The sequence below is a fragment of the Sus scrofa genome, chromosome 16 (assembly GCF_000003025.6).
Source record: "Sus scrofa isolate TJ Tabasco breed Duroc chromosome 16, Sscrofa11.1, whole genome shotgun sequence".
NCBI classification, from domain to species: domain Eukaryota; kingdom Metazoa; phylum Chordata; class Mammalia; order Artiodactyla; family Suidae; genus Sus; species Sus scrofa.
In genome coordinates this window covers 68,375,227-68,397,024 of record NC_010458.4, presented here as the reverse complement: position 1 = coordinate 68,397,024, position 21,798 = coordinate 68,375,227, and the positions used below count along the sequence as shown (strand labels likewise).

General features: G+C 48.7%; 2 protein-coding genes across 6 annotated transcripts in view; one reads left to right on the top strand and one right to left on the bottom strand.

The window, feature by feature from the left end:
• The window catches only part of LARP1 (La ribonucleoprotein domain family member 1), a 60,727-nt gene extending 54,581 nt beyond the window's left edge, over positions 1-6,146 (top strand). Inside the window, exons 17-19 of the mRNA XM_021076708.1 lie at positions 462-571; positions 712-839; positions 2,462-6,146. Of these exons, the coding sequence (XP_020932367.1) occupies positions 462-571; positions 712-839; positions 2,462-2,671 (448 nt within the window). The 3' untranslated portion in view covers positions 2,672-6,146. The remainder of the gene's footprint in view (positions 1-461; positions 572-711; positions 840-2,461) is intronic.
• The window catches only part of FAXDC2 (fatty acid hydroxylase domain containing 2), a 30,726-nt gene continuing 15,984 nt past the window's right edge, over positions 7,057-21,798 (bottom strand). For 2 of the 5 annotated variants that reach the window (XM_021076709.1, XM_021076710.1), the window contains 5 exons: positions 16,446-16,567; positions 10,611-10,819; positions 10,042-10,147; positions 9,465-9,631; positions 7,057-8,728 (listed from right to left, as the gene is read on the bottom strand). In XM_021076709.1, the coding sequence (XP_020932368.1) occupies positions 8,572-8,728; positions 9,465-9,631; positions 10,042-10,147; positions 10,611-10,819; positions 16,446-16,567 (761 nt within the window). In that variant the 3' untranslated portion in view covers positions 7,057-8,571. The remainder of the gene's footprint in view (positions 8,729-9,464; positions 9,632-10,041; positions 10,148-10,610; positions 10,820-16,445; positions 16,568-21,798) is intronic. The other 3 variants (XM_005672602.2, XM_003134122.2, XM_021076711.1) reach the window with 2 other exon arrangements.

Below are 21,798 nucleotides of genomic sequence, written 5' to 3'. Positions count from 1 at the left end.
CAGGAGCGGCCCAAGAAATGGCAAAAAAAAAAATTTCTGAGTCCAATAGATTAACAAAACTCCTAATTGGCATGGTCACATAGCTTTGCAGAGGGCTCATATCAGGGATTGACAAACTTTCCATAAGAGATACACAACAAATCTTATTAGGCTTTGTGGGGCATAAGGTATCTGTTGCAACTGCTCAGCTCTGCTCTTGTAGCAGAAAGCAACCAGTGTGATACTTCATAAGCAAGTGGGTATGGGTAGTAGGCTGTTAACTCATTTAGCCCAAGTTTGCTGGTTCTTGACAGACATTTAGATTCGCCTTTAATGTTAGCCTTCTCAAAGAAGGCTTACCATTTTCTCAATCCACTTGTTTAAACTGTTTCATAGTTTATCTAGAATCCAGGTACAGTTCCTGTTTTAGATAAAAAAAAAAAAACTGTGTCCTGGTTTTACTGACTTGTATTCTCCTACAGGTATGGTTTGGAGTGCCTTTTTCGATACTATAGCTATGGCCTGGAAAAGAAATTTCGGCTGGACATTTTCAAGGACTTTGAGGAAGAAACCGTGAAGGACTATGAAGCTGGTAAGAGAGTTGAGGCTCTTTGAGCCCTGGTCATCCTGATCTTATGTTCTCTGCCCTGCACTCTGCCTGGTCTGTATCACATCACACCTCCCTCTGTCAGCCACCCAGCTTCTCTCTACCTCTCTCCTCTTTCCCTGCAGGCCAACTCTATGGGCTGGAGAAGTTCTGGGCCTTCTTGAAATATTCCAAAGCCAAAAATTTGGACATTGACCCCAAACTTCAAGAATACCTCGGCAAATTCCGTCGCCTCGAAGACTTCAGAGTAGATGTAAGTGGAAGTCTCTCATCTTCCCCACCCTGGTTGTCCAGGAAAAGAAAACCGGACCAGAGATCAGGATACCTGTGTTCTGATCCCAGCTGTGCCACTAGCCTGGGGACCCTTCCCACTCCCGTTTGGGTCTTAGGGTTTTTTTGTAAAATAAGAGTGAGGAGTAGGTGGCGAAGGCTAATAGTAGGATATGTGGTTGCTCCTCCCTCCCCTTCCTATGATGGATGTGCCTAAAACATCGTAGTGCTCCTTCCTTCTTATCACGCAACCCTCCTTGCTGCTGTGCCTAGTTACAGCTGATTAATGACAGTGAGTACCCAGTGTTAATGTTTTACTCTTTCTGGGAGAGATAAGTTCCAACCGGAGAAGTTTATAAATTATATTCAGTTCTTTGCCCTTCCATCCACGTCTTCCTGACGCAGTGACTCAACAGTGACATCCAGTGGTGGGTCAGAGTTATTGCTACTGGTTCTTTGTAGGTGCTGCAGGGACCCCAGAGATAAGTAAGACTTTCTCCTTTAGAGAATTTATAATGTAGTAAGGATATGCCAGTCGTCTTAGTTCCTTGAAACCTTTTCGAAAAGAGCAAATAGAAGTAAATAATAGTTATTTAAAAATTGGTATTGATTGTTTACTATGGGTCAGGCACTGTGCTAGGCCCTTTACCTTGACCTTATTTAACCTTTTTAATGTGAAGCAAGCAGGGTTTATTGTCAGCATCCCTGTAGCAGTGGATGAACTGAACCCCATGGCCACCCATTGAAGTAGTGGCAGTGCTGCTCAGGTTGCCTGATGGGATGATGAGTCTATTGACTTCTGTCCTGAAAGACTTCTCTAGTACGGGCCTGGAGGGGAGCGCCTGTGTAGAGAAGCCTTGTAATAGGAAGACTTGTTGAGGGTAGAATAAGAACGGCTCAGCTTTGGTGGCCAGAAAGGGAGGGAAGTGTCCTCAGGGTTACAGGACCTTTGGCAGTCGTGAGGCCAGACTGGATCCTAGTCTGACCCTTTGGGAGTTGCCACTCTAGCCCAGCAAGTTAAGGATTTGGTGTTACCGCAGCTGTGGCTTAGATTCCATCCCTGGCTGGGAACTTCCAGATGCTGTGGCTGAAGCCAAATCCGGAGGGGGTGGAGGTGGGAGAGGAGTGTCCTTTTTAGGGCCTCAAGGGGGATAAAGGCACACCTGGGCCTTCTGAACTGCGGAGTCTCAGCATATTGTAAACGACATTCCATTTATCATTTCTTGAGCAGTGACCCCTTCTTAGAAGGGAAGCAGAAACTTGTAGAGATAAAGTCCAGGACTTCAAAGGTAGATGGACCTGGTCCAGATTTAGTCTTCACCAGTTACAAATCATTTTTCTGTGCTTCATTGTCCTTATCTGTGAATTCAGATGGTCACGTGTCCATCAAAGTGACCATGAGTGAATACGTAGAAATCAGCACAAAGCTTGGATCTTGGTGTGGAGCTGTGCTCAGTGAGACTAGTAACTACTTCTGAGAGTTAGAAGCCTATTCATTATCTACCCTGGGAGCTGGGAAATAGGGGGCGTCTCTAAACAGCTCTGGCAAGCAAGGGGATGTGGATAGTGCTCCCTTATCACTTACGACTCCCTCCTCTGTTGCAGCCCCCCATGGGTGAGGAGGGCAACCACAAGCGACACCCAGTGGCATCAGGAGGTGGCAGCGGTGAGGGCAGGAAGCGGTGCCCCTCCCAGTCTTCCAGCAGGCCCTCCACCATGGTCAGCCAACCCCCCACACCACCTACCGGCCAGCCCACCCGGGAAGATGCTAAATGGACAAGCCAGCACTCGGACACACAGACTTTGGGAAAGTGAAAAGCCCCTTAGCTCTGGGGTCTGGGGGGGGAGAAGGGGTGGAGGGAGTAGATGAAAGTCCATGGGGTCCCCAGTCCCGGGAGAAGGGACAGAGGAGGGACAGGCCTAGGGTCATTAGCACGGGCCTTTGTGCTGAGTAGCAGTATGTACACCATTTGGGCTATCGGGTGCCCCTGGGCAGGAGCCTCCACACATCCCTTCCCCCTTCTCTCTCCATGACTCTTCTTCACATCCTAGCTTCGGGGGGAGGGGAAGGGGGAAAAGTTTTTTTTATATATATATACATATATATATATATATATCAAGTTTTAAATTATTGATAGCTCGTCTGGATTACCAAAATCACTCTGCAGCCCTGCCCGCGGCTGGTAGGCCGCAACCCACTTCCAGCCGCCTCCTGCTCCCCTTCAAGCCAACTATGCAGCCCACAAGAAGGCCCTGTGGGGCCCCATTGCCCAGCACTGTCCCATGGAAGGCTCTGGCAGCGTCCCTGGACCCCACGAGCACCGGCCCCTTGACCATCTGGGGCTTGCCGTCACCGTGTTCTCTCCCCGCCGTCCCCACCACACCCTTCTGCCATCCTCTGGGAGAAGGAAACCAAAGGATCTAAAGGGGAGGGGCTCGCTCCACTCCCCTCTCCCCGTGCCCCTTACTCCCCAGCCCAGAAGGACGCTGCTCGTACCAGAAAAGACTATTGAAAGATGATTTATTTTATTTTTCTCAGACCTTTCCATCCTTGGGAAAATGGGGGGGGGAAAAAAAGATAAAATCGACCATAAAAGACCAAAAAAAAAAAAAAAAAAAAAAAGCATCAGAAAACCCCCACCTAATCCACAAAAAAATATCTTTCCTCTACCCTTGGATTTTTTTTTTTTTAATTTTTTTTTTTTTTGGTTTGTTCTTGGAAATAATATTTTTTTAAAAGTTGCCTTATTGTGGAGTGAGAATCTGAAATACCCAAATGCCTGTTTTCCTCGGTGGAGTCAACTTGAAGAGCTCCCACCTTCTCTGGATGTGCCTGGGCTGGATTGGCTAGGATCTTTCTCTGGACTGAGTTGCATGTACAGTGCCTCCTGCCTGTAGGCAAGAGAGTTGGGAGCGGCTCAGATCAGAGCCGTGCCTGAAATATCCCTGCTGTTGCATCATTTGAAGCTGACGTCCTGTGTCTGTACACTGCTGCCACTGTTGTGTCCTCGCTCTGCTTGCTGTTGCCTCACGCCAGGCCCCATCCTGTTGTGACACCCTTCATCCTACCCTTGGAACCCCAAGGCCAAGTTTGCTTCAAACTGTTGGAGGACAGCGTTGGCCTGGATCTGGGGCACACTCGTCCTCAGCTCGACCGTCTCCCCCACCTCAGAGGGGAAAACTGAACACTGGACAGCTGAGGCTTGGAAACATTTCTAAGTGTTGCCATGAAAGATTGGTGAGACCTCAAGGAGGCTTTGTCTCATAAAAGGTGGAGAAAGATGCCGTTCTCCCTTGGGCCGGGTGGGTATGCCCATCTTGTGTTCCCCTCCCGCGCAAGCCATTTCCACCCACCCTCCTGTGGACCCCACCTGCGAAGGAGACGAGGAAGCTTTGAGGGTGGGGGCGTCCTGCCGGTTGGAGAAGCCCCTTGGCAGGACGGCGTATGTGGACATGGGGTCTCCCCGACTTCTCTTCTCCAGCCACGGATTGCTTGGCTCGGGCTGTGACTGACAGTGGATTGGCTGGAGTCTCCTCGCATCCAAAGCTAGGGAGGGTGACTGAAGACCAACCCTCACAGACTGGGCCACGTGCCAGGTGCGGGTGTGATGACACATTTGCCCTGTGGTGGCAGTAGCCATGCACTCAGATTTCTTGGCGTTTTTTTCACTTGCTTCCTCTGTTGGGCCCTGAGGTCGGGAGGAGGAGACAGTATCTCAGGCTGGCAAGGGCTTGCCCCATCTTGGGCACTTCATTTCTTTGGCCGGTGCCCTCCCTGCATCTCTGTCCTCCCGGTGGTTAGTATGGGAAAGCCCATCTCAGTTCCTGTGAGCCAGTTGTCTTGAAAGCCAAGGTTGAGTGACCTCTGCTTTGACAGTGGGGTCTAAGGCCTCTCCCTGCCCAGTCTGGTGCCTGCCCCACAATGTACCAGACACTGGACTGTTGCACCCCGTCCTCTTTCCCTTCATTCCAACCCTTTTCCTTTGGGTCTCTCTCAGCCCTGTACTGTATCCAGCACCACAGAAACCTCAGTGTTTGTCCTCTGTGGGGTTTGGGGGCACAAGGAAGCCTTGGGGGTGTGGGGGTAAGGCTCTTAGCTAGAGCTTCCTCCCAGGCCTGGGGGCTGCCATTCTCTGCCTGATCCTCCCCACAGACACCCAAAAAGAGGCAGCCCCTTTGGGTGGGGAGGTTAGGACTTCATCTCAAAACAGGCTGAGGATGGGGGGAGGGGAGAGTGTTTTTCTTCCTTTTTTTTTTTTTTTTTTTTTTTTTTTTCCTTTTGTAACATGTTAGGAGTTATTGTTGCGAAGAGTAGTTTACATCTTCACTTTCTGAAGACACTTGAATTTAGGACCGATGTATCTGTGACAAGCATGCCAGGAGTAGCAAGGGCCATCAGGGCTTGCCACTTCATACCCACCATCTTCCATGGGGAATCCAAGATCTGAGCAACAAAGCAACAGCCTGCCTAAATCCTTCTGTTCATCCCGTGCCCTCCCAAGATGGGTCCATGCCAACACCACTTTTGAGCATCAAACATCACAAGGTCTGTACACCTCAGCCGTGCAGAGGGGCAGGTTTCTCTCACTTGCTCCTAAATCCAGGAGTAAATGCACTACCATGTAGAGAAGGGCTGCCCCAGCCTGCACCCCCTTGGGCTCAGATCGAGGTGTGAAGCCCCCATGTCAAAGTTAAGTTTTTGTTTAGTTTTATTGTAGCTCTTGTTTTCCCTTTCCTGATAACTGATTTAACAAAAGAAAGCTGCTCAAAAAGTCCTGGCAGTGGGGAGGAGGGGCAAGGAGGAAACAGCTAGCTGGTGGGGGCGGGTGTTGGGGGCTGGTTGACAGCCTGGGTAGAGTGGTCTGGATCATCTGGTGCCCTCCCAAGTGGGACCCCGGAGTAGCTCCTGTGTGGAGGGGTCCCTGGGTTTGCCCCAGCCCCACTCTCTCCTTGAGCCGTGTCGACAGCAGAGGCAGAGAAGATGAGGATGCACAGCCCATTTCTGACTGGAGAGGAAAGCTTGTCATCTGGCTTTGCGGAGAAGGTTCCACTTATGCTCATAGTCCATTATCTTTACCGTGCTAGGATATCCCATTTAAAAGGACAAAAACAATGTAAAATACTTGAATGAGCTTGTATTATAACATTAATATTATTGAGAGTATCTGCTTTCCAGGCTGAAGTGATTCATTCATTATTCTAGTCCTGCTTTAGTCCTTTGTAATTTGTGGTAATTATGCTTTTCTTTTTAATACAAAAAAAATGTATAAAAATAAAAACTTGAAAAGGCAAAAGACTGGCTGGTCTCCCATGTGGGCCACAGCTGTGGGTGTGAGGGACCTGCAGTCTGGATGTGCACGTGAAACCTGGAGGGGCTCTGCCAGTGGCCGGTGGGGAGTCACCAAGGCAAGGATTCCTTGTGCAGCTCAGCCTCTCGAGCTTCCAGCTCTCAAGAGCCTTTGCCAGCCTTGAATTCATGTTGCCTCATGTCTCAAGAGATGCGGGGGCTACAGCCAGTGCTACAGACCAGACATCGGTCCAGCAGCCAGAATTTCAGGGTTTCAAGCACTGGCCGTGGCCCGGCCTTGTGTGGAGAAACCACCAGGAAGATAGAGCCGACGTCCCTGTGGGGTGTAAAGGAGTGAGTGACAAACCCTCTGGACTTTTGGGGTCCAGGTCTTTGCCTGGAGCCCTGAGGATTGACACCAGGGAAGGAAGGAACCATAAAGTCCCCCAACCATGACTGGCCCCTGGGCCCCTGTTGGCTTCTCCATGACCCACAAGGCCAGGCAGCAGCACTGGTGACATTCAGAGTGCCAGTCTGGCCATGGTGTGTGATTACAAAGGTATAAATGTGTTTTCTACTCATTCCCTCACAGCTGTGTGTTTCCCAGGCCGGGCACTTCAGCATCCTGTCAGAGATGGTTTTCTAGACGATTCCAGTGTGTGCCGAGTAGGTGGGAACCTTACTGCCACCAACGGCCTGAAGGACCAAAGGAGAGTCTAGGAGGTGGTGAGCGGGGCTTCTGCAGGTCTCCCGGGAAGAGAAAGAGTGTTAATTCACCCTCACTCCTCAGCCTGTTGGGAATACCCTGAAAGACCCACCCAGTGTTTCCTTGAGCTGCTGTGGCTCCCCGACGCCATGTAGTCGTGAGAGCCAAAGTGAGTCGCGTAGTGGAGAGAAAACCACAAGTGTCTACTGCAGTTTGAAGGACACCAGTTTATTTCCCTGCCTTCTCTCACCTTTGCATGTTCTGCTGGGAATGTTGAGACCTCGGCCTTTGCTTGAGTCTCTCTGGTACCCAATTTCAGACCCAGCCCCTCATCCCTCTGCGCCCAGACAGTACCCCAGATGCAAAGTCCTCACAGGGAGAAACACATCCCTTCTCCCACTTTCTCCTCACTCTTCACGTTGCCGAGTTCACCGATGGTGAGCCATTTTCCAGCTGTTTGTAGCATCGGGTTGTGGGTCAGGCCAGCAGCTGTGAGCACTTAGAGCACCGAGGCAGCAGGAGCTGCACCAGCTAAAGGTGAGCTATCCCAGGGAGGAGGGCGCCTCCTGGTGCACACCCGGCTGGCCAACTGGGCGGGTCCTCCGGGCACCAGGACTGCTAGGAAGAGGTTATTTGGATAGTTCTGCCTGGAGATCTGGCCCTGTCAAATGTTGCAAGTCCTTTATAAAATTACAGTGGGTGCTTTTCTGGGCAGAGCAGAACTGAGAGTTCAGGAATATATCAGAGTTAGAACTGATCATAGTGGTCTTTAAAGTTCATTTGTTCTTGGGAGCCCCACTGTGGGCACTGCTTCCACCTGGGCAGATCTGCGGTTTTGCTGTGTATAAAAAGGGTCACTGCCCAAATCGTCCTGAATCAGTGGTGCTTAACAACCGGTCCATCGTTGAGGGGAAAGTGACGACTCGCCCTTTGTTTAGCCATGTTTCTTGCCCTCTCACTGGAGGAAGAGGGTTCTAGGCCCTTTGGTCCTGCTTCACAGAGGCTGCTGAGGGACGGGCCTCAGTTGGGTGTTCCCACAAGTCAGCAATTCAGACTTTTCCCTCCATGCATGGAAGGGCCCCTAGAAGCAGGGCCACAGGGTTGGGCCTTTGGTTTCCGTGTGTGGCTGAAGGTACCAGGCTTGTCTGTACCTCTTTGGTACCTCAGCGTGGATCCCAGGAGGAACTCCTGGGGGTGGCTTCCATTTACAATGGGGGCTTGATCACATTACCTGTGTGTCTACTCGGGGGCAGAGGGGACTTGACCCCAGAACCACTGCCAGTGTGTCCTGGCCCTGGCCTGAGTAGAGTATGAGAGAGTTGTTTGGGACTCGGGGGGGAGGAGGGGGCAAAGCAGTGTCTTCTGGTTCCCCAACCCTGGCATCAGCCACAGCCTCCTGCCACCTTTGTCATTCCCTGTGTCTTCCCAAGGCCACAGGGAGTCATCTGGGATCTCTCAGATGCCTGGCTTCTTCCCTCTGACTGGCCTCCATTCCCAGAGCTACAAGTTTTCCTCTTAAACTGACCCCTCCCTGGACCCCTTGGAGGGTGGCAGGCAGTTAGTGTCCTGGCCCCATCCTTGGCCCTGCTTTCCAGGAAGGTGTCCTTCGCCTGCCCTCTTGGTGTCCTTGTTAGAGTGTGGGCCGAAGAGCAACCCAGAGGCCTCAGGCCACCTGGCAGTTCTCTGCTGAGGGGCCGGCCAGGGCAGCCCTCGGGCCATCTCTTACTCCATCTTCTTTGGGGGGTCGGGGATGCTCTCAGAGAGCGGGGTGAAGCCCAGCAGGATCGTGTGTCTCTCGTAGGCCTTGGTCTGCTTGAACACGGTGTCGGTCCCATGGAGGTGGTCCAGCACCCCCAGCACCCCGTAGCACTGGTTGAACCTGGAGCAGAGAGGAGGGTGCCGATGTCCTTTTCACCTGTGTGGTCTGGCCTGCGTTCTGAGCACTCAGCCGCTGCCCCTTCCCCATTCCCACCTTGCTGACCACCTGCCTCAGAGTAACCTGCGGGTGTGAATGCACTCTTGGAGCCACTCCAGACTGAAAATCTACGTTCTTCCCCGAAAAGCTCTCTGTGATTTCACACATACAAGTCAGACCTGTGGCAGACCCAACTGACTCAGGTAGGTTCTGGGACCACCCCTATCAGAATCCCCGGGAACACTTAGAATAGAGCTTCCAGGCCCTGGTTCCCCAGATGCTTCATGCAATTCATTGTACTTGGAGTGTAACCCAACAGCCTGCAGTTGAGAAAAGCACCTCAGGTGATTGTGGTGCCGGAGGTTCCTAGCCCACAGCCTGCAGCCTTTCAGAGACTGTGCACTCGGCTGGAATCGGATGCAGGTATTCAGTGCCTACGTGCATTTTCTGACAATGCCCAAAGGGCCCAGGCCCTAATTCGGGTTAAAAACTCCCAGCCGCAGGAAGATCTAGTGTCAGGAAGAAGGAAGGGGGCAAGGTGACCTGGGTCCTGGGGGGTCAGTGTGTTCCTCATTTGGGGCACTTCTCCCTACACTAGGCTCACATTTTCACTGAGATAGCGGTGTCTGCTAGCAGGCACTCCGGGAGTAAAGGTGGAGGTTGTTGCCCAGGGACCAGAACGGGGGAGGGGGTGCTTTACTTGAGATGGTGGTAGTCATGGAATTCAGGTGAAGGCAGGAAGGGTAGGTGGTAGCCACAGTGGGAGATGATGGTGATGATGAAGGCCAATGAAAACCACACGGTGATGGAGGACAAGTGGGAACCCATTATGATTGGACCCACCATCGCCGGCAGCATGTTGGAGGCCTGCAAGGAGAGGGCTGTTTGAAGGGGATGGAGGGGACCCAGCTGTGTGTTCCCATCACTCCAAGGTGGTTCCAGGAAGACATCCTTGACTTAGATCTGGAGAAGATGAATGAGCTTCTGGACATTGATTTGCTGGAGTCCTTCAGCTTTGAAACATTACAAGTTATTAATTATTTGCACCTGAATTTCTTCATTAGCAAAGTGAGGCTTTAGAAGGTTTGGGAGATGACTAAATGAGATAACTTAGGTTGGGCATATAGAGTAGCCTGGCGGCCAACAATAAATGGTAGCTATTGAAAGGGCAGAAGAAAGAATTAGACTATTAGTGTAGTCTAATTCTGTGCAGGAGACCTTAGCTTAGAGAAGGGGCCCTCTGCCCTTTCCTCTGTGGGGAGCAGAGTTCTACTCACCACGTGCTCAACAGGGTGGGCATATAAAGAGATCACTCCAATAGGAGCTGTCCACTCGTGGTGTTTCTTGTGGATTTTCTTGTAGAGTGTTGGATGGTGAAGGAGCCTGGGAAGATAGTTAACAGTTAATAATTATCTGTCAACTCCCTCTCTCCCTCCCCCATCAGACCATGAAAATCCAAATTTGTAGGAACTAGGGGTTGTACATCCATGGAGGAAAGTTGATAGCACACCGGACTGATGCTCAGACACACCTGCCTTTGAGTGCTCTTGGTGCATAATTAGGGGGTGGTGACATTACCTCTCTACCTCAGGTGCATCAACTGTAAAACAGGGATGATGGGCAGAAGATTGAAGAAGGGAATGGATTCAACGGGACACTGCCCTGGCACACACACGAATGGAGCTTCTGGACACTCCTCAGTCTTCTGAAGGTGTCAGCTGTGGAACCAATGGTTGTCTCCCTGTTAACTAGTTCCCGGGAAGCTTTGGGGCCAGGGGTATGTTCCGGGGATGAGTGAGGCAGGAAGAGTGTGGAGCTGGCTGGGCGCAGGCAGCCCCTCACTCACCGGTGTGAGTAGTAGAACAGGACTTCCTCAATCAGCGTGAAGATGGCCAGCTCCAGGAGGAACCAGTGGAAGGTGGGGAGCTCTTGGCGGCAGGGGTCTCCCCACAACTTGAGGATGGGATAGAGGAAGACCAGTAAGGGCAAGGAGATGACAAACTGGTTGAAGAGAACCGTTTGGATAGCCTTGCGTAGCTTCACGGGGTCCACCTGCCGGAGAGAGGAAGGAAGGACAGAGGCAGACAAGAGTATAAGAAGTAGGAGTTCCTCTTCTAGGAACCAGGCTCCTGTGTGACCTGCTCAGGGGAGGCCTCCCTCAGGAGTAGATGCTAGGAGTGATGTCTGGCTGTAACTGGCAGCCCAGGGTGGAACCATCTGCTAACGCCCTGCCTTGGGAAACTCCCCTCCCCCAGCCTTAGTCTCTGCCTGAACTTGCCTTCTTCCTGCTTCTGCAACTTCCACCACTGTCCTCCCCCGTTCTCTGCTCCTGCCCAACTCCATGTACTCCTGGCAGGCACCTTGGGGAGCCTCCAGGGTGCCTGGAGAAGGCTCCTGGCCTGAGTCCTTCAGCCGTTAGCCCCTCATCCAGAGAGCCTTGATCACATGCAGAGTTGAAGGTCATCTGCCTCCTCACATGGTCCAGCCTCACTGGTCGAGGCCCAGAATGGAGACGGTTTGTGAGCCGGGGAGCTGCTACCTGGCCTCCTGAACAACTTGCTGTGGCTGATTCTTCCTGGGTTTCACGGTGGAGTTGTCAGGATGGGAACCTGTCTAGACCTCCTCTCCAGGTCATAGTGGACAGGTGGACCGCATGCTCCAACCCCAGCAAGTCTCAGTACCACAGCCAGCATTCCCACAGGTGTCAGTAAATCCCCGACCCTTCCATTTGTCAAAGCACTGGAGTTTCTGGAAATAGCCCAAGGCCACAGGCCGCTGGCTGCGGGTGGGCCAGGGGTATTTCTTCCTGAGAAATGTCCACAGGCTGGGGGGTTTCTACCCCAAGGTGAGGCTGTGTGCAGAGTGGTCCTAAGACTTCAGGCCTGCCTCTTCCTCCGAAGCAGAATTCACTCTCTAGACCTTGAATTCCATCTACTGGGTGAAGCCAAGGTCTGACCAGCCTGGTTTGAGAGCATCTGTAAAGGATGCCATCCACCTCTTCCGGGAAACTGGACCAAGAGGAAGGTGTCATATATGGTTATTCATTTTTTTTCATTCAGCTGATTTTTATTGCGTCCCCTCACTGTTACAGGCAGTGTTCTCTGGGCTGGGATGGAAGCAAGGAACAAACCAAGGATTGCTTCTCTCATTGAGTTTCTACTCTTCTCATTTTAAATAGAGCGGCCTTGGGCAGCTTTATTGAGATGATGAGTTCTGAACAAAGAGGTGAGGGTGGTGAAGGAAGCTGATACCTGGGGGAAGAGTTTTCAGGCAAGGGGAGGGCTGGCGGAAAAGCTCTAAGACAGGTACACTTCTGGCATCCTTGGCTGGAGAGGAGTGAGGTATGAGGCGGGGAGGAGGAGCCAGTGCATCTAGGGACGCACAGGCCCCTTTGAGGACCGTGTCTTTTACTCCAAGAAAAATGGGGATCATCATCCCAAGGTTGTGAGCAGAGAAGGGACAAGATCTTACAGGGCTGCTCTGCTGCCATGTCGAGAACAGATAGTAGGGAACCAAGAATAGAAACAGACCAGTTAGAATTGCAAAGATATACAGAGGAGAGGATGATGGCCCAGAACGGGGAGGTAGCTGTGGAGGTGGTGATGAGACAGGGTGGACTCTGGATCCATTATGGAAATTGAGCCAATAGTGTTTCAGGTAGATTGGATGTGGAGCATGAGGGATAGGGTAGTCAAGGGTGACTGCAAAGCTTCTGGTCTGAGAGGCTCCCCAGCTCCAACTGGGGAGGCCGTGGGTACCAAAGGCTTTGAGGAGTGAGAGATCAGACTTTCTCTTTGGGACGTGGGATTAGAATCCAGGCAGAGATTTCAGAGAGGCCACTGGATAGTTGAGCCTGGAATCCAGCAGAGAGCTCTGCCCTAGAGATAGCTATCTGTGAGCTGTAGGCATTGAGGTGGTGTTTAAAGTCATGCCACTGAGGAGATGAGGATGGAGAAGAGGACTGAGGCTGAGTCCTGGGCATCAGCGTTAAGAGGTTGGGAGATTAGGTTGAGGAAGAACCAGAAAGGAGACTCTGAAAGGGTGATCAGTGAGGTGGAAAGAAGGAACGTAGCCTTGGGAGCCAGTGTAAGAAGCTACAACCAGGATGGGAGTGAGCAGCTGTGAAAACGCCCCAGTAGGTCTAATGAGTCACGCCTTTGACACGAACACTGGTGACCTTGCTCAGGACAATTTTGGTGGAACAGAGGAGGTAAAGGCCTGATGGGAGGAGGTTTATACAGAAGGTGAAAGGATGGCTTTGTGATTGTTTTGGGAGATGCAGGCTGAAGGGTTTGGAGATTTATGATGTCTGAACTTAGTTTCAAATTATTAGGCCAAAAATTCTAGATGCATAGTTACATTTTTATATATAAAGAAAGCAGGAGTTCCTGTCATGGCACAGTGGTTAACGAATCTGACTAGGAACCATGAGGTTGCAGGTTTGATCCCTGGCCTTGCTCACTGGGTTAAGGATCCAGCGTTGCCATGAGCTGTGGTGTAGGTTGCAGACACGGCTCGGATCCCGAGTTGCTATGCTGTGGTGTAGGCCAGCGGCTACAGCTCCGATTGGACCCCTGGCCTGGGAGCCTCCATGTGCTATGGATGCGGCCCTGGCAAGGGGACAAAAAGGAGAAAAAAGAGAGAAAAGAAAAGAAAGAAAGAAAAAGAAAGAAAGCAAATATTGTAAAATATTTGAACTTGGCAGATCTAGGTGGTGTGTAAATGAGTGATAAGTGTACTCATTTTTTAACTTCTGTATACGTGTTTATAGTTTTTCGTAATTACTAAATGCTGGGAAAAAGAGAGAAATTGGAAACTGTATCGACAACTCTTTCAAAGAGCTTTACTGCAAAGAGGAACAAGAATATGTGTGGTAGTGAGTGTGGGAGAGGAAGCTAAGAGTTTTGGTTTGGTTTGGTTTGGTTTGAAGCTAGGAAAAATTATAGGCTGTTTGTAATAAGACAGAGAGGTATAATCCAGAAGAGGAAAAGAAAAGAATAAAGGAAAGAGAACGAAGAGATGCTGGAGCAATTTCCTGGAGTAAAGAGGGGGTGATGGGTGTAGTGCAGAGTTAGTGGAGGACCAGGCCCTCATGGGACAGGGAGGGGATGGCCACCTGTAGTACCAGGTGGGTAGTGAGCATGTCTGGGCAGGTGCTGCCTGCAGGTTGAGCTGGTAGGCGGCTGAGGGAACTCTCTTCTGCCTGCTTCAATTTTCTTAGTGACGTAGGAGGCAAGGCCATCCTCTGGGAGGAGGTGAAGTGAAGGTGGGAGGTGTTGGGACTTGTGGAGGGAGAAGGTGTGAACCAGCTCTCTTTCCAGGAGAGTGGGAAAGTAAGCAGGGCTTGCGAGAGTATCTTATGAATGTCATAGTGTTCAGGTCCCAGTTGAGGACCTGCTCCTAATGTCTTAGGTCAGGGGTCAGGCCTTTCTGGAATGGGCCAAAGACTAAACAGCTTCTGGCCTTCTCACGTGTGTGGCCACCTGAGGGGACACACAGTGTAGGAGCCCTCGCTTTCTTTCCTAGGAACAGTGTGACCTTGACCTCATCACTGAACCGTTCTGAATGTCAGCCTGTGCAAAATGCTGTGAGACTTCCCTGAGTGGGAATTCACTGTAGACTGTGAAGTTTGCTTGAGAGCTGATGTGGCCTAGCAGTTCAGAGCACAAGCCCTGGACCACACAGCCTTAGGGTGAATTATGGTTATAACCAATGTCACATCTCAAAGCCTCCATTTTCTCTTCTGGATAATGAAGATTATTAAAGTACTTGAAGACATGCATTTAGTCAGTGATGCCTGATAAGGAGGCTTCTGACACGTGAGATGTTCTCAAGGGCACAGCACTGGCTTCAACCCTTTGGCTCCGGTTCCTGCCTGCCAGGCTCAACCCAGGGGAAGCCCCTGGCTTGGCAGTCCTGCCTCAAGTGAAGGGAACTCCTTCCAGAAGCTCTAGTTCAGGAAGGGATGGTTCTGAAAGCCTGGGTCAAGGGCACTACTTCTCAGCCACTTGGCTTTTCAGAGTGCAGGCTACAGAACTCCCTAAGAGCCAAGGTGATTCACCCAGGTACCTGGCAGATCATTAAAAGATGATTGTCTTGTCTGGGAAAAAAAGCCAGCCTGTGGTTTGGGTGGAGCTGAGGAGAGAAGTCTGGCTTTAAGAAACAACTTCTTCTTTGTTGTGTAGGAGAAGTTTTCTAGGGGTTACTGGAGCACCAAGTTGGCAAGTGGGCTGAGGGAGCACTGGGCACTGGGGCTTACTTCCCAGACGTGTGTGATTCAGACATGTGCCCTTGGCCTTCCTGTCCTTCTGGGCCAGGAGTTCCTGATCAGTAAGGCCTGGGCCTTTTTGCCATGGATGAACTGTGCACTGTTGGTTGTACTGAAAATCTGGGGAGTTCCCTTTGTGGCGCAGCGGAAACTAACACAACTAGGAAACATGAGGCTGTGGGTTCGATCCTTGGCCTCGCTCAGTGGGCTTAGGATCCGGCGTTGCCATGAGCTATGGTGTAGGTCACAGACGTGGCTCGGATCTGGCATTGCTTTAGCTCTAGCATAGGCTGGCAGCTACAGCTCCGATTAGACCCCTAGCCTGGGAGCCTCCATATGCCTCCAGTGCGGCCCTAAAAAGACAAAAAAATAAAAGATGATTGTCTTGTCTGGGGAAAAAGCCAGCCTGTGATTTGGGCAGAGCTGAAGAGAGAAGTCTGGCTTTAAGAAAACTTCTTCCTTGTTGTGTAAGAAAAGTTTTCTACAGGTTACTGGAGCACCAAGTTGGCAGGTGGGCTGAGGGAGGCAGTGGGCACTAGGGCTTACTTCCCAGGCGTGTGTAATTCAGACACGTGTGCTTGGCCTTTTTGTCCTCCTGGGCCAGGAGTTCCTGATCAGCAGGGCCTAGGCCTTGTTTGCCATGGATGAACTGTGTACTGTTGGTTGTACTGAAAATTTGGGGAGTTACTGTCGTGGCACAGCGGAAACTAATACAACTAGGAACCACGAGGTCTCGGGTTTGATCCCTGGCCTCGCTCAGTGGGTTAAGGATCCGGCGTTGCCGTGAGCTGTGGTGTAGGTGGCAGACGTGGCTCAGATCTGGCATTGCTGTGGCTCTGGCGTAGGCCGGCAGCTACAGCTCTGATTAGACCCCTGGTCTGGGAACCTCCATGTGCTGCAGGTGCGGCCTTAAAAAAGCACAAAAGACAAAAAAAAAAGAAAAAAAATTTGGGAAGGAAGACCTGATTAAAAAATAACCACCACCCCCACATTCAGAATTGATATTTTAAAGGGCTTAATCCATTGTTTCAGCAACTGCTATCCATGGTTTCAGCTTCTAGGCTTTGCTGTCCCTGCTCCTGTAGATGAGCGGGGAACTGCCTGACATCTCTGGGATGCACTGTGCCAGCCACACTGAGACAATCATTTCTGTTCCTAAAATGGTGAGCACAGTGCCCTGGACCATCCCAGGCACGTAGAGAGTGAGGTCTGGGAGTCAGAAGACCAGACATTGACCTTGACTGATGGGCTCTGAGATTTGGACCATATTATGTCCTCTCTCTAACTGCCAAAGAGGGGGATGTGGCTCTCAATAGCCATGGTCTCTTCTAGGCCAGCCGGGAGCATTTTGAGAGTGTGGCTTTAGCCCTTATTTTCTGTGCTTTGACCAGGAGAAGCTGCAGCAACACTTACAGGGTCATTCTTGCCGACCTGAATTCGGTAGCGGGAGATGAAGTTAGGCTTTCCAGTTGTGTCAACCACCAGCAGAAGTCCACTAAAGCTCCAGAAGAAAAAAACAGGTACCTGGGTGGCACCTAAGTTTTGGAAGCAGAAGGAAAATGTCAGGGCAACCTCAGGAATTGGAAGCCTACCTGTTTCCCGAGGTAGTGACCGAGGCTGCATTTAGACAGACCCTTGCCAGGGAGGTCTTGGTGCTTGGGGACAACAGGCCTGACTTTAGTCTTGGGGTGACAGACTAGCTGTGGGAGCTGGGACAGGTCGCTTAAGGGCAGTCTCTATTTCTCCTCTTAGTTATGAAATGGGGATCACAACCTAAGTGGATAGAGACTATACGATACAAAATGATGCTAAGATGTGTGATGTAGTCTAGATATAAATGAATTTCAGTTGACATTTGCGAGTCTGTGCCCACGAGCCCTTTAAGAATTGCCGAGGGCAGGAAAAGCCAAAGAAGAGCTTGGTGTGGTAGGGCGCGTGGCTGACAACAGGCACTCAGGCCCCTAATCCCCGTGGACATGACATGAACAAAGGGACTTCAGGCGTCCAGTTAGCTTCTGTCAAAGAGGAAAACCCGTCTCTTAGGGGCTTCCAATGGAACCATCTTCAGAGCCTGCCCTCTTGGAGAGTCAAGGTCCAGGCCAGTGTGGTAACAGCTCTGAGAATTCCTCTTGGACTTTGTTGAACTCAACTTTTCCCATGTTTCCTTTACCTAGAACTCTGTTTTCTCAGAATATCTCATAATAGGTTGGCCTTGCATCCCTGTTTGCCCAGGATGGTTTCAACTTACATCCGGCATTCCAGCCTCATTATTAATAACCCCTCCTTGCCTCTCACAAATGTCGCATTTGGATGACAGATCATATGGCCATACCATCCATTAGCCTCACAGCACCAGTGCTCTGCAGGGTATTTTAGGTAATGCTGATCAACACTTCAAATTCAGATACGACCTTTGCTCACGTCCCACTTTTCCGTAATGTCACATCCCAAGTATCTCTGACCTCTCACTGTGAACAAATAAGTACTTTGTCCCTCCCTACTGGCAGTGATTCCAGGGACGTTCGTTCCATGCAGAGGCTCACCGACAAGAGTGAGAGTTACCATGCAGAGGCTCACCGACAAGAGTGAGAGTTCTGAGCCCTAGCGTAGTTTCCCATGCCTGGGGACCTAGCATGGGGGGTAGGAGCCCATGGAGCATTTGGCATTGAGGGCCAGTGTGGCTTGTGCATAGGTGCTCCATGGGACTGGGGGAAAGGGAGAATCCATTCTTGAAAGGTGTACACAGGCTTTCATGTGCACTGGATCTCAAGGCAAAGCAGACACTCCAAAGGAATCTGGGTCAGACCTGACTTTAGTTCTTGGAGGATCTCCTGGAAAAACAGGGAGTGACTGGAGATTACCAACTTCCATGAAAGACTTTAGACTGATGATAGTAAAGATGATTCAAGATCTTGGAAATAAACTGGAGGCAAAGACTGATAAATTACAAGAAACATTGAGCAAAGAAATAGATTTAAGGACTAAGCAAGCAGAGATGCAAAATAAAATAACTGAAATACATTCACTAGAAGCAACCAACAGCAGAATACAGGAGGCAGAAGAACAAATAAGCAAGGTGGACAGACTAGTGGAAATCACTGACATGGAACAGAAAAGAGAAAAAAGATTGAAAAGAATGAAGACAGTCTAAGAGAACTCTGGAACAACATTAAATACACAAACATCCATATTATAGGGGTGCCAGAAGGAGAAGAGAGAAAGGGTCAAAGAAAATATTTGAAGAGATAATAGCTAAAAACTTCCCTAACATAGGAAAGGACCCACTCACTCAAGTCCAGGAAGCACAATGAGTAACATATAAAATAAACTCAAGGAAGAACACTCCAAGACACATATTAATCAAACTGACCAAAATTAAAGACAAAGGAAAATACTGAAAACAGGGAAAAGAAGCAAATAACATACAAGGGAACCCCAGTAAGGTTATTAGTAGATTTTTGAGCAGAAACTCTGCAGGCCAAAAGGGAGTGGCATGATATACTTAAAATGATGAAAGGAAAAACCTCCAACCAAGATTACTCTACTCAGCAAGGCTCTTGTTCAGATTTGAAGGAGAAATCAAAAGCTTTATAAACAAAAGTTAAGAGAATTCAGCACCACTAAACCAGCTTTTACATCAAATACTAAAGGAACTTTTCTCTAGATGTAAAAGAAAAGGCCACAACTAGAAACAAAAATACTACAAATCAGAGTTCTCATTGTGGCTCAGTAGTTAACGAATCTGACTAGGAACCATGAGGTTGTGGGTTCCATCCCTGGCCTCACTCGGTGGGTTTAGGATCCAGCATTGCTGTGAGATGTGGTGTAGGTTGCAGACACGGCTTGGATCTGGCATTGCTGTGGCTCTGGTGTAGGCGGGAGGCTACAGTTCCTATTCAACCCCTAGCCTGGGAAGCTCCATATGCCACAGGTGAGGCCCTAAAAAGACAAAAAAAAACCCCAAAAATAACAAGGCTCACCAGTAAAGGCGTACATACATTAAAGATAGGAAATCATCCACACACAAATATGCTACAAAACCCAGAAATCATGAAAAGAAGAGGGTACAAATGCAGGACACTGAAGATGCACTTGCATTAAGAGACCAACAACTTAAAACAATCATACATATATTCTATGATTCTATACCTGGCCTCACTCAGTGGGTTAAGGATCTGGTACTGCAGTGACTGTGGTGTAGGTCGCAGACGTGGCTTGGATTTACATATCAATAATTACCTTAAATGTAAATGGACTAAATCCCCCAACCGAAAGACCTAGACTGGCTGAATGCATACAAAAATAAGACCCATGTATATGCAGTCTTCAAGAGACCCACTTCACTTCTAGGGGCACATACAAATTGAAAGAGGATGGAAGAAAATATTCCATGCAAACAAGAATCAAAAGAAAGCTGGAGTGGCAATACTCCTATCAGACAAAATAGACCTTAAAGGAGTTCCTGTCATGGTGCAGCAGAAATGTATCTGACTAGGAACCATGAGGTTGTGGGTTTGATCCCTGGCCTCACTCAGTGGGTTAAGGAACCAGCATTGCCATGAGCTGTGGTGTAGGTTGCAGACACAGCTTGGATCTGGCGTTGTTGTGGCTGTGGCATAGGCCAGCAGCTGTAGCTCCAATTGGACCTCTAGCCTGGGAACCTCCATATGCCACAGGTGTGGCCCTAAAAAGACAAAACAAACAAACAAACAAACAAAACCTTAAAGAATATTATAAGAGACAAAGAAGGAAATTACATAATGATCAAAGGATCAATCCAAGAAGAAGATATAACAATTGTAAATACATAGGCCCCCAACATAGGATCACCTCAATATATAAGGTAGCTGCTAACAACCTTAAAAGGAGAAATTGGCAATAACACAATAACAGTGGGGGACTTTAACACCCCATTTACAGCAATGGACAGGTCATCCAGACAGAAAATCAATGAGGAAACAAAGGCCTTAAATGATGGACTTAATAGATATTTACAGAACATTCTATCCAAAAGCAGCAGAATGCACATTCTTCTCAAGTGCACACAGAACATTCTCTAGGATAGATCACATTCTGGGCCACAAAGCAAGTCTCAGTAACTTTAAGAAAACTGAGATCTTATCGAGCATCTTTTCTGACCACAATGCTATATAACTGGAAATCAACAACAAGGGAAAAAACTGCAAAAAACACAAACACGTAGAGACTAAACAACATGCTCCTAAACGACCAGTGGATCACTAGAGAAATCAGAGGAAATTAAAAAATACCTAGAAGCAAATGACAACAAAGACACAACAATCCAAAACCTATGGGAGGCAGCAAAAGCAGTTCTAAGAGGGAATTTTATAGCAATCCAAGCCTACCTCAGGAAACAAGAAAAAGCTCAAGTAAACAACCTAACTTTATACCTAAAGCAACTAGAGAAAGACAGACAAAACCCAAAGTTAGCAGAAGGAAAGAAATCATAAAGATCAGAGCAGAAATAAATGAAATAGAAATGAAGAAAACCATAGACAAGATGAATGAAACTAAAAGCTGGTTCTTTGAAAAGATCAACAAAGTTGATAGACTCATCCAGAAAAAAAGAGAGGACTCAAATCAATAATGTTAGAAATGAAAAAGGAAAAGTTAAAACAGACATCACAGAAATACAAAGGATCATAAGAGACTACTACATGCAACTACATGCCAATAAAATGGACAACCTAGCAGAAAGGGACCAATTCTTAGAAAAATACAATCTTCCAAGACTAAACCAAGATGAAATAGAAAACATGAATGGACCAACCACAAGTACTGAAATTGAAAACTGTAATTTAAAAACTTGTGGAATTCCCTTCAGGGCTCAGCAGTTGATGACCCCATCTAGTAGTCATGAAGATGAAGATTCAGTCCCTGGCCTTGCTCAGTGGATTAAGGATCCAGCATTGCCATTAGCTGTGGTGTAGGTTGCAGATGTGGCTCAGATCCCAAGTTGCTGCAGCTGTGGCGTAAGCCAGCGACTACAGTTCCAATTTGACCCCTAGACTAGGAACTTCCATATGCTATGAGTGCAGCCCTAAAAAGACAAAAAATAAATACAAATAAAAACAAATTTAAAAAATTCCAACAAACAAAAGTCCAGGACCAGATGGCATCAGGCAAATTCTATCAAACATTTAGAGAAGAGCTAACACCTATCCTGAAGCTATTCCAAAAAATTTCAAAGGAACACTCCCAAACTCATTCTATGAGGCTGCCACCACCCTGATAGCAAAACCAGACAAAGATACCACAAAAAAAGAAAATTACAGGCCACTATCACTGATGAACATAGATGCAAAAATCCTCAACAAAATACTAGCAAACTGAATCCAAAAATACATTGAAGGGATTGTACACCATGATCAAGTGGGATTTATCCCACGGATGCAAGAGTTTTTTCAACATCCACAAATCAATCAGTGTGATACACTGCAATGACAAACTGAAGAATGAAAACCATATCCTCTCAATAGATGCAGAAAAAGCTTTTAACAAAATCCAGCACCTATTTGTGATTAAAAAGCCCTCCAGAAAGTGGGCATAGAGGGAACCTACCTCAACATATATGACATAAAGCCCATATATGACAACCCACAGCTAACATCATTCCCAATGGTGAAAAGCTGAAAGAATTCCCACTATGATCAGGGACAAGACAAGGATGTCCACTCTTGCCTCTACTATTCAATGTAGTTTTGGAAGTCCTAGCCACGGCAATCAGAGAAGAAAAAAAAAAAAA